Source organism: Ochotona princeps, chromosome 1 (genome assembly GCF_030435755.1).
Source record: "Ochotona princeps isolate mOchPri1 chromosome 1, mOchPri1.hap1, whole genome shotgun sequence".
Taxonomy (NCBI): domain Eukaryota; kingdom Metazoa; phylum Chordata; class Mammalia; order Lagomorpha; family Ochotonidae; genus Ochotona; species Ochotona princeps.
The window spans coordinates 86069133-86082185 of NC_080832.1; the positions used below are offsets into that span (position 1 = coordinate 86069133).

The following is a 13053-nucleotide window of genomic DNA, read 5'->3' on the forward strand; positions in this document are numbered from 1 at the left end:
AATGGTGTTGTGCCAGTTTGGGGGAATGTAACAATCAATTTAAATAGGCAGCTATTTTTAACCATTAGGTAATTAGAAGATTAGCTATTATAATTACTACAGTAATTAGAAATCATTACTATATCCATTTATTTTAAATATAATGCTATGCATTTATAATTAGCTGGCGCCATGTCACAGTGAGTTAAACCACCATCTATGATGCTGGCCTATGATATAGACACCAATTGGAAACCAACTGCTATACTTCTGAGCCAGTTTCCTGTTAATGCATCTGAGAAGCAGTAAAAGATGCCTCAGGTACTTAAGCTCTTATGTCTACCTGGGAAACTGAGAAGGAGTTCCTGGCTCTTGCCTTTGACCTGGCACAGTTGAGTTATTGTACCCATTTTGGGAATGAATGAGCAGATGGGAGATCTATTTCTCTACTTTCTATAGCCATGTTTTTCAAATAACAATAAAACAAATCTTTAAAAATATTCTTTACTTGCTGGAAAGATGGAATTAGAATGAGAATGAGACAGAGACAGAGACGAAGATAGGGAGAGACATCTTCCATCTGGTGCTTCACTCCCCAAATGACTGCAATGGCCAGAGCTGGGCCAGGATAAAGCCAGGAGCTTCATACAGGTCTCCCATGTGGCTGCAGGGGTCCAAGAACTTGGTCCATCTGCTGCCATCCCAGTTACATCAGCAGGAAGCTGGATTGGAAACGAAGCAGCCAGGACTTACACCGTGTGCAGCAGCACAAGCATCAGCTTAGCCTACCACTCTATAGCGTTAGCTCCATTAAGAAACATGTTTTCAAAAAAGAATAAATAATCAAACATTAAGGAGAAGATTTTGAGCCTTTCAGAGGACAGAGTAAATTATTCGTGGTAGGTACAGAATCCTAAAATTTATATATGTTTAAATAAAAATCAAGTCAAGTGCTTCACTGTTGTGGTTAGATGCTCCATACTTAAATATGAGAGTCTACCTAAATGGACTTGAGATCACTCTTAAATCTTAAAATCACTCTGGTTTACATTTTGGTTTGATCATGTTGTAGTTTGACAAGTAAGTTAGGGTAACAGATTTCATTTTTGAATGTTTTATTTCATGCATACTCACTGCTAAGGCTGGTAGTCCTGGAGGTCCCATGTCTCCCTAAAATGAATTAACAAAAAGTTAAAGTTTAAATTTTCCCTTTTTGCATATGATTTGTAAATTTCTGATTGGATAGGAGCTATATTTATAGAAAAATCTTGAAGGACAGAAAAAAAATTTCATTTTCATCTCTGTAATGAAAAACTTACCATGTACCCATTAGCTCTCATAACGTAATGATCACTTCATTCATTCCCATGCTTTTTAAAGCAGCAAACTTATTTTGAAAAGCTAAAATAATCTAATTTTCTATTCTGCTTTATTCCAAAATTAGAAGGAATGTCTTTCCAAGTATGGTAACTTGCCAATAGAGCAGCTGTGAAGTGTCACAGAAGCAAATAATTTTTCCAACAAAGTTAGTATGAGAATCAGCAGAAATAAGAAGTGGGTCTCCCCACTTCACGCATCCCAGCTGCAGTGAGTCGTTGCCATGACCTCTTCTGAAGCTCCGCTGATTCGGCAGTGCACCTGCCACCAACAGTAAGATGTTCTGCCTATCTTCATTTATTTTAAATATTAAGTTCTTTTCTGATCTATGTGAATACAAACTTTGATATAAATATTGACAAATTACTCAAACATCTTTAAAAATGTTTCAATTAAAAGTTCACTACGCTCCGATTTCAGTGTCTTCTGCGCATGTATTATGTTAGGAACTCAATCTCATAAGAACCCTCATTCATTAAGACCAAGCATGCTTGCTGTGGCTTTCATTTAGATGAACATTATGAAGGATATTCACTGGGTGGGAATGGGGTACTGTGATATTGGATTACAATATTGAGAGTTTCCTTAGCACTTTATCATTTCACGTTCCCTTTATCCACAAATATAATGTTAAGATTTTCTTTCTCAAGAAATACAATGGCCTCAAGTGTTAAGATTTTCTCAATAAATATGGTCACCTAAAATATTAAAATTTAGCAGTATATAATCATTAATTGTTAGAACCCAAATAAAATAACCTATAGTTGTCAAGGAACAACTGAGGACCACTTGATAAGATTATTTGCAACAGCAATAATCTTGTAGATATGCAAAGATTTCTAAATGTGCTGAGAATGAAGAAAATAATGCAGTGCTATGCTTCCGGGTGCGTGTATGCATGCACGCATGCGCGTGCACACACACACACACACACACACACACAATTTGTACTCATTGACCTTATTCAAAGTAATTCTTACTATACTATTTCTTAATTTTCTTTATAAGGTCAGTTCCAATATACTATTACGAGATTGTAGATGAGAAAAGTGGCAGGAAATAGAATATTTAAACCAAAACTGTGATACAAAATTAGCTTCTTTCCTCCCAAAAGCCACCTGCTTCACCATTATGGCAGCAGCTCAATGTTGGCTGAATTCCCTGATACAGGTCACATTTGCTAACGTGGTGATGGAATATGTAATGCTGTGAAGCAGCGATGAGAAAAAGGAAATTTAGGACAACAAGAGAAATTACATTAGCCCTGCACATTTGAGTCTCTTCAAACTAAATAAATGAGTCAAAAAGTTTTCTTGTTTGGATGCCCTTACTCTTAAGATAACAGCCTTTGGTTCACTGTAAAGTGTCACTGACAATATCAACAAATCATTGAATAGGTTCTCAGGACAATCTTGAGAACAGAGTGACATTTTCTGTGGGTTGGGGGGGCGTAGGTAAGCACAATACCTTTTCTCCTTTTGGGCCAGGTGGACCACGAGGACCCAAATCACCTTTCAGACCCTGTACAAAGAATAGAACTAAAATGATTTCTATGCACACTTCACAGAACCCTTCAATTTCTAACAAGTCATTGGGAACAAAATAAATCATAATTCACTGAACTCCCAAATCCCATTCTTCCCTTCATAATATAAAAAGAAATAGAGACAACTGGCACTAAAATGATAAGCAACATCTGTGCTCTGGTGGGTACAGATACATTAAATCAGCATGAGTCGTCAATACTGCATATTTGTGCAACTTTGCTTCCTGCTAAAATTATATTAATTCACCATCTGCGAGCACATCATTTAGATCTATATGAGATTTTAAGTATTCACTTTGGATTAAATTTGTGGATGCTGTAAGTACCTCTTGATTTAGCATTGATTTGGTCTTTACAAAACTTGCCAAAAAAAATTGTAGAGCTATCAAAAAACATGTTTACATCTCTATCAAGATATTTAATTGTGTGTGTTAAAAGGGAGGGGAAGGAATGAAGGATGAATTCTTTTTCTATCACTCACACAACTAGACTTGACATGTAGTATCTATCCTATTTTAAAGGATAATTTAGCTCTCAGATTCCTGTATTTTTAAGCTGGATTTATAAAGATAGCAGATGAAATTATAAAATGTACAGAATACATGATTAACAATTTCAGGGATCCTCCAGACTTTTGGATGTTTCAATAGATATTTTAGTTGAAATAACTCAAAACTGCCAGCTTTCAGGAATACAATAGATTTCACTAGAGGGGATCGGTTACAATACTAAACACACCCACAATATAAACAGAAGAAAAGTTACACAGACATATCCTCCTGTGTGCTCACAGGAAAAATACCTTCTTTCATCCTTAATTTAGCATACGAAATAAGGAAAGAACTATAATGAAAATAAATATTCCACAGCCACATAACGCACAACAAATCCAGGCATCTTTTTCTTCCTACTCAAGGATCCAGCTGCTACAACCTCGACATTTTGTGGTAAATAAACAATGGCAAATGCATCACTTGTAGCTACTTGCTATATTTATGGAACCAGGCAATGAATAGAAGCAGTCAAAGGAAGCCAAATAATGAAATGATCTTATGAGATAACATGTGAAAACTGTAGTTTTACGTTCTAAGAAAAATATTGAGTTACAACAACTGCCAAAAAAGTGAACTTCAGTACCTTCAGGAATATTTTTGTAGATAAAACATACTGCCATCATCACCTCAGAATAAGTGAAAAATAATATCTGAGATGTAATACTTATTTGGAATACTCATTACCTCTCAAATCAAGCAATACCTTTCTATATACCAATGCTTCCAGAGTAAGACTTTATGACTGCATATGCTAATAAAAAACTGTCATTATCTATTTTTATGATTAATTTAGTAATTAATCCAACAAATAATAATATACGTTGTTTGCATTTTTCTAAAGCCTTTAAACTTGCAGTGTTTGTATACAAGATAGGAGCTCTAAGACCTTTGACTTTTAAATTACTGTGTTTGACATATTCAGTGCACTTATAGCAAGTCATTTTAAGCTAAAGTAGAGAGAGAATTACAGATCCTTTATATATTTTTTCATTTTCTTTCTTTGAGGAGACGAAATTGTTTATGTCCAAGTCCTTGACCCATCTCTGGCAAGAATCATGTTGGATATTTCAGAAACACTCACTTTACCTTCGATGCCTCTGCTTTGTAATATTCTACCTACTGATCACCTTCAGTGTGTTCATTGGCTGTAAATCCCCATTTATTGTTGTTATATTTAAAGGTGAATTCAATCTCTTTCTTTTACTGCAATACCTGTACTACACTAGTTTACTGTACTACAATAGGTATTCCCTTAAAAGAAAGATCTACTTGATTTTTATTGCAAAGTCAGATATACAGAGAGGAGAAGATACATAGAAAGATCTTTTGTCCGATGGTTCACTCCCCAAGTGATTGCAATGGCTGGTGCTCTGCCAATCCAAAGCCAGGAGTCAGAAAATTCCTCAAGGTCTCCCACATGGGTATACGATCCTAAGGCTTTGGGCCATCCTAAACTTCCTTTCCAGGCCACAACCAAGGAGTTGGATGGGAAGCGGGGTTGCCGGGATTAGGACAAGTGCCCATACGGGATCCTGGTGCATTCAAGGCGAGGACTTTGGGCATTAGGCACCATGCCGGGCCCCATACAACAGATATTCTTTACCACTTGTAGATGATAAGAATGTTTTTAAAAGAAAGTCGAAGTCCCTCATTTTACGGAATTCATAACTAGAGTTGGTGCAACGGAGTAGTAAGCTAAGCCTCCACTTGCACCACCAGTACCCATATGGCAACTGGTTCACGTCCCAGCTGTTTCACTTCTCAGTCAGCTCTCTGGATAAACAGTGGGAAAATGGTTAAGACTTTGGGATCCTCCATCCACATGGGAGACCTGGAGGAAGATCCTGGCTCCTGGCCTTGTATTAGCCAATCACCAGTTATTGAGGCCATTTGGGCAGTGAGCCAGTGAATAGAAGATTCTCTCTGTCACTCCTTTCTGTGATTCTGCCTTTCAAATTAAAAAATCTTCAAGAAAATCAAGAGAAGAGTAACAGAATAAACTTGTCATGCAGCTGAAGTGGTAAAGAGTTACTATATTAGGTACAGAAGTCACTGTCACTTCTGTGTCAAAGTGATGTTTATTGTTTCAGAAGGATACTACCATGCAATGATTGTGGGGAAATGTGTGTGTAAAGGGAATAGTGGGCACACAGTTTTCCAAGTTGAAACTATATTTAGGAGAAGAAGAGGATTAAGTCAAGTTTAGCCAGAAGTTATGGTACATGAAGAATTGCAGGGCATGTTGACGAAGATGGATTTTGTTTTTATTGCAAATGAAAAGGCTCTTATGTGCTTTAGGAGGAAAAAAAATGAAATTGTAGACAGCAAGAATAGAAGCAAATAAGTATAAAAGCTTTTCAGCCAAGAAAGTATCATGGCTGGTTTATGATGGGCACAGTGGAGATGGCACTGGCATGAAGACCAGGTAGAACTAGTAAGGGCGGGGTGGAAAACAGAAGTACCAGGGCAATCTGACTCACACTTGCTATAAGTCATTTGATGAGAAGCTGTATTACTTTCTAATCTGAAAAAAAAAATTTAAGGAGGTTTGCTTACTTATTTCTCATATATAACTATATAGAGAATAGACAAATATGGAAGAAATGCTTATAATGACTAAGGATCCACTTAGCCAACAAGTATGGTTGAACATCTGTTGACATGTCAAGAGTGAACTACATACTCCTTATAAACATGTGAAATGAAGAGAAACCTAAAAATGAAAAGCATTAATTATATCATTCAGGAGCATGGCTAACTCTGGAGTAGGGTCTCCAATAGGGAAGCAACTCGCAGCCAGTTCTTGTTTCACTAGCGTTTCAGTCCTAATTTATGACAAACATATATGTTAACTATGTTATTTTGAATGAATAAAATAGCATATTAAAATTTTAAGATTTCCTTTTAAGAATTTAACACTAAATGTAACTTCTAAAGAAAGGGCTGGTGGTTTTATCAGCTGTCATTTTTGCTGTTGATGCAAATATGAAGTAATATCATTGAAGTATATGGTAGGTGTGAAAAAGTAGTTTCCAAGTATGCCTAATTTTACTGGAGGTACTGAAGACCTGAGGTATGTAGAGTTTAGGAGAGACAGAAGGAGAATGATATTTCACATATTTACGATAATTTCTTTAGACCTCCATATAGAATAGTTATAAGCAACAGTTATTTTGAAAAGTTATTTGAAGAATCATAGTTGTAAAACCTTTTAAGACATGACATACACTTAATCAATGTTGCTTTTACTTTTCAAGTCCAGATTTAAGGATAATTAATAGTTCTTTCTGGTCAGTTTTGTACTTCATTTGATGGATATGAACAACTGTGTTTCAGCTCCCATTGGATAAAACAAAGTTGAGTATTGTATTTGTCAGATGTCTATTTTTATAGCCAGTCAAGTGGACCCATGTAAGTCATGTCCTCTTGTGACAAAGTACAATGTTTAAGGTCATGGCAACACAATAGGCTCTGAGAAACAGATCGTAATACTGTTCTCAAGTACGATTTTTCTCTTCATGTCATACTAGTGCTGCTATCAGTGGTTATTGAATTCTGGGAAGGAAAGACACAACATTTACCATGAAGCATGAAGAACTGCATGGGGCAGATTCTGAATTCAATATTGAATTAGATAACTATCTATAATTAAGAGTTCCAATAAATTTCATTTTTGTAAATCCTTTCAAAAACTCGGTGGTGATTCTGCATATAACACAAAAAGAAACTCTTTAGAATAAGAAGGAAGCTATATAATAGGTATACAACTTGGGCCTGGCAGCGTGGCCTAGCGGCTAAAGTCCTCGCCTTGAATGCCCCAGGGTCCCATAGGGGCGTCGGTTCTAATCCTGGCAGCTCCACTTCCCCTCCAGCTCCCTGTTTGTGACCTGGGAAAGTAGTTGAGGACGGCCCAATCCTTTGGGACCCTGTACACACGTGGGAGACCTGGAAGAGGTTCCTGGTTCCCGGCATCAGATCGGCACAGCACCGGTTGTTGTGGCTCACTTAGGGAGTGAATCATCGGATGGAAGATCTTCCTTTCTGTCTCTCCTCCTTGTATCTCTTTGTAATAAAAAGAAATAAATCTTAAAAAAAATAGGTATACAACTAGAATCATAAAAACAGTATGTTATAAAACTGGTTTTATTGGAAATCTACTACTTAAGGGATGTGGCATTTTTAAAAATCAGAATTTTTAAAAATAATTTTATTTGTTAAAATTTTAACCCACTCAATCTTTCACCCCAGCTTCCACCAACTTTATCTATTCCTCTAAGGATTGCAACAGCTGTGTCAGCTGCTATTTCTACTTTAGTGCTTTCAATGGTTTTGTATTCTATAGTGCAGATTGCATTTGTATAAGGAGATTAACATGATTATGTTAGAAACATCACATATTATCATTCTGGTAAAGAATGTTTTAAAGGCCGTAATAAAGATGCAGAAGAGAATACTAAACTCAGACTGAAATCTACTTTTCTAAGGTTATATAACCCCACAAAAACTAAGTAAATGAAAACAAATCCGTTGGAGCTAAATGTGTGTTGCTTAACCTCATTTCTAATAATGCTGATGTTCATCTAACTCTTACTACATACTACACACTATTCCAAATGTTGTAAATCTGATAACCCTTTCAATCCCAACAAAAATAAGGTAAATAATATTAATATATAACTGTCCATGATTTGGTGGAAATACACAAGATGATAATTTTCAACCAAACATTCAGGGCTACAACAGGCTGATTTTACTATTTTATCAATAAAGTTGCCTAGTTTTCTAAACCTCTACTTCTTGCCTCTGAAACAGCGATGTTATCAAGCCTGCTCTAATCATGTCTGCTCTCGCTAGTTCACAAACCTGAGTGAGGACTGAATTTCCAACTCCTCCTGAAAACACTTCATAAATTATGACATAATATTAGCACTGCCAGCTAGGAGAGCATTCAATTCTTCTAATGATAGTGAAGGGGAAAGAGGAGAACTTTCATTACTTTTTATTTCTCTTTAGTCTTGACTCCTGAATATCTCTGACGAAATTAAGCAAAGGAAAAACAACATCATCTACATATTAATTAAGGAACCAAGTGAGAGAAGTTAATGTGCTTTGTCATGCTTTATGGCGCACTTAATGAACTACATTAGACAATTATGGTGCAGAGGAAATGGCACCCTGTGGCTGGCGAGAAGGGGTCACACTGCCCAGCAGACTGCTGATGTGCTCAGCAAGGTAGTCGGTCTTAACTCTGATTCGGAACTCATAGACTTTTTTTTAAAACAAAAATTGGTGTCAAAATCAACATATTTTAATGAGCTGTTGGAAGTGCTTTTCTTCTATAGGTATAGATAAAATATAGATACTCTCCTAGCCACAAGCCACTGGTGTTAATGTCATTCTCTGATGTAGGAATAGAAGGAGTCAAATGGGCTAATAGGTAGTTAGGGTCTCTGGTCCCTGGTAAATTTCTGTTTGAAAATCTGTTATCTTTTGTCTCTTCGCATATTCCTCTTAGCTCTTTGCTTTACCATGAAGAATAACTACTGAGGGTTAGGTGGAGCTCCCACCAAAATGTGAATTACACCTCCATGGACCTCAGTTCTTTAGTCCCATCTCTGAATTTCCATCGGAAAAAAAAAAGCCAGGAGATTGTGTCTGACTTTTCATAAGAGAGAGAGGAGGAGGGGTTGCCACACACGCTTCTGATGAGCTTTCCGATTTGGACCAAGGAATAGACAGGGTTACTGCCCTCTGTTTAGGAATTCCCCTGTCCAACTTCTTGCTGATTCATTTGTTCGCCTCCCTGAAATGGTACTTAAAAGACACCACTTCCACCATTGTGTTGGATCTTTCCTTCCTTGGAGCCTTCTCCCGTCACCATGGCAGGAGATCTCTCTACATATTATCTATCTTTGTACACTGAAATTCTCTGCATGAAAATTCTTTCCTGTGAGACAAGAATCGAGGCTGCCTTTGGCTTTCATGTTGAATTTCCCACAACAAAGGGAGAATAACGGTCACAATACAGATGTGAATGAGGTTTCTTAAAATATAGCAAAGCTGCTGGGGAGGGTTTGAACCAGAGCCTCATGATGGGATTAATTTCAGGAGCCTCTTTCTTTTGGGGGGAATCTCCCTCAGGTGTAGCCTTACTTTGCACACAGGCTCCAACAATTAGTCTTAGCCTCCCTTTGTACTGTAATGATTTGTCACCAACAGGTAGCTTTCCTAAAACCCCTAGAGTTCCAGGGAATTGAATATAGCCTCATTTGGTGTCCCCTATCACTTATCCATAAATCAATCAGTATGGCATTTAGGTCCATTTAAAACTATTTAAGTGAGAAAAGAAAATTGAGAAAAAAAAACTTCTCATTTTGGATGTTTTCTCCAGTAAAGTTAGTATGTCTCCAAAATAATAAGTGGCTAGTGTTGATGACTTGAAATTAAAGGAAGACTCACATTGAGATTGTCCTTGAATTTCATCCTAAGCACTGGAATGAAATTTTTTGGGGAGTGTTATACTAATTGGAAGAAATGTAGTTTAGTGGGGTGCAGGATGTCACAGTGCAGCAGGACAGCTGCTCTTGAGGAGCTGTGGCAGTGGGAAAAGCAACATACATGCATGGGTTTCCTTACCTACTTCCCTTTCTTTTCATCATTGAAACATTATCAATACAGACTTCCCTGTATAGAGATAAGGGTGAGCTAAAAAGTGAATCCTGGATAACAGCACAGGCAGAGTAAGAATAAAGTATGTAAGTAGAAGAAAAAAGAAAACAAACAGCAAAAAGCAAACGCTTGTGAAAGTCAATATACATTTGAAATAGTCATACATAAGAATTACCTGCAATGAAACTAAAGACCATGGGCACCTCATGGGCCATGCTGAAAGAAAACCTTGATTCTTAACTTTGTGTGATTGTGGCTGGATCAGCCAAGTACATTCAAACATCCATAGCATTTGATAGTAAACTGCAAGGGCAAAATGTAAACAGGATATCAGAAAAAGAGTTAGGCTTACATCTTCTCCGTTAAGACCAGTTAGACCTGGGTCTCCTTTGGCTCCTTTTTCACCCTAAGGAAAAATAATTACAGAATGGAAAATGTTAGACCTGAAAGCCTTCACCAAGCAAAAAAAAAAAAAAAAAGGCAGAAGACTTACATTGTGTTATTTATAACAATTGGATTACTTTGCTAATCTTTTGAAAGAAACATTTATTAAAGAACAATTCTGAGTTCTAAAACTAAACAGATGTTTAAATATTCAAAAAAGAAAAACTATGCATATCAAAATGACTGAAGGGCAGAAATAGAACACGGATTATCTATTTTCTTCTATAAGCAACAAAGAACTATTTGGAAGACAATTTGGCCATAGATGTCTAGAATCCTACTAGACTATAAATACATGGATAGATAGTTTTGACATATATATCAAACTTCTGTTCATTTCAGTTTGTCATTTTACTTTTAAAAATGAGTACTAAACTAATTAAAATAAATCTTTTTAAAAATGAGTACTAAAGAAATAATTAGAGAAGAAAAATATTAGGACCCAACTTGTTGAATATAATATTTATAGTAGGAAAAAGGAACATCCTAAATGCCAAAAACTAAAGTGATTACATAAATTATGATATATAGGCATAATAAATTAACTATGGTTCAACTATTAAAGCTTATCAATCATATACTATATGAAAATTCTCATGACATATAAAGACACAACTGACAAATTCAGTAAATGGATGTTAAGCAAAGTCTATTTTTAGCCTCAGTGTACAAATATAATATATATGTCAAAAATGCCCCCACACAATGCTTTTAACAGATATTCTCAAGCCTGGCATAACAGCCAAGTGGCTAAATTCTTGTCCCCCCCGGGATCCCATATGGGTACTGGTTCATGTCCCAGCTGCCCCACTTCTCATCCAGCTCCCTGCTTGTGGCCTGGGAGAGCAGGGAGAGATGGTCCAGAGCCTTGGGACCCTGCACCCATGTCAGAGACCCAGAAGAAGCTCCTGACTCCAGGGTTTGGATCAGCTCAGCTCTGGCCATCACAGCCACCTGGGGAGTAAAACAGCAGATGGAAGATCTTTCTCTCCTTTTCTCTGAAAATCTGCCTTTCCAAGAAAAATGAATAATAAATTTAAAAAATCATATATATTCTCAATCTATAATCTACCAGACTCCCTCTCTTAGCTTAGAGTCTTTGCCTTGCTTTGATTGCAAATTTATCTATAAGGACTAATTCATTGAATTGAGGGAGTTTACTATTAGACACAGTCATTGCACAGGATTCCAAATCACATTATTCATGAGGTCATTTATTTCCTCCACAGATAGTATCTTGGGGTTATACTCTCTGTAGTTGCATTATTTTAAACAGGAACCCTCAGGTCCAGAACAAAGCAACAGACACCTGCGTAAAGTGTCGCCGCCCTGCAGCGACATTAAAATGACGAGGAATATTCTTGAAGGTCCGGGAAAAACTGGCAAAAGTGGCTGCATTTTAAAACCTTATCTCTGCTGCTGTCCCCATCTATCTAAGCTTTCCTACCCGCTTCTTCGCCACCCTTCCTCCCATTTTCCACCACTCTTCTTCCCAATTCTTCCCGTTTCTGTATTCCCCCCATTCCCCATGTAAGAGCCACCAGAATGTCACGAACCAAAAAAGACTTTGCCAAACCAAAAGGGGTTTATTGCCGAAAGCGAGCTGCTTAAATACAGTTCTTCCACCAATCACTTCTGCACGTGGTCCAAAGCACGCTATCTGATAGGCCAGCAATCGCAGCCAGGGAGAATTAGCCTATCCTTGTGACTTCCTGCCTGCCTCCTGGCGGGAACAAGTCCCGCCTCCTGGCACTTGGCCAGCCGCCATCTTGAAGCCCCTCATCCGTGTGGGGACGGCTGCTCCCCACATTAAAGTATCCAGACTGACTGGTACCCACTACAGACACTAAAATTCCTGAAAGAACACAATGGCTATCCTATCATTGACCAATCAAAGGAGTAACACAAAAACTACAGACCAACCAGAGATCTGCTCGTGAGCTTAGCACACACCTCTTTATTCCAACCCTGTCTGTAAGATTCCTTTCCTCTTACCATGCTGGGAGTCTATGAATTAAGCATTAGCTGTCCTATTTCTTACTCTGGGCCTTGAAAATCAAATGCCTACTTTTTTCCTCCACCCTAGTGTCAATGATTAGTTTGCTGTGCAATGAGAAAGCAGACACAGGTTTGGGCTTTCTGCAATAAAAGGTTCAAGATGAACAGAAATATCACTGTGAATGACACATACCCAACGTGACATAACATTTCAGGCTAATTAGATATAAAAAGTATAAGCTTATTGGCACATGCTGAGGATCTGCGTGGTAGTCTCTTGGTCATTATTTTGTGCCATAATAGTGATTGTTATTCATGTCTTTATATCTTCTGTTCTTCTACCTTTATATTTTTTCTCTAATGAATATTTTCATTTTCAAAAACATTAATAAAAAGGGAAACATCTTAAAAAGACATGTATACATTCCTTATCTCATGTTCTATATTATCACCATATTGGCAACACAGGAACCAGATAAAAATTAC

At 37.2% G+C, this 13053-nt stretch overlaps 1 protein-coding gene across 1 annotated transcript in view; it reads right to left on the reverse strand.

Annotated features, from left to right (window-relative positions):
- COL19A1 (collagen type XIX alpha 1 chain) overlaps nucleotides 1-13053 on the reverse strand; it is a 341639-nt gene that overhangs the window by 191070 nt on the left and 137516 nt on the right. The window contains exons 11-13 of the mRNA XM_058669675.1: nucleotides 10478-10531; nucleotides 2824-2877; nucleotides 1114-1149 (exon numbers count right to left, since the gene is read on the reverse strand). Of these exons, the coding sequence (XP_058525658.1) occupies nucleotides 1114-1149; nucleotides 2824-2877; nucleotides 10478-10531 (144 nt within the window). The remainder of the gene's footprint in view (nucleotides 1-1113; nucleotides 1150-2823; nucleotides 2878-10477; nucleotides 10532-13053) is intronic.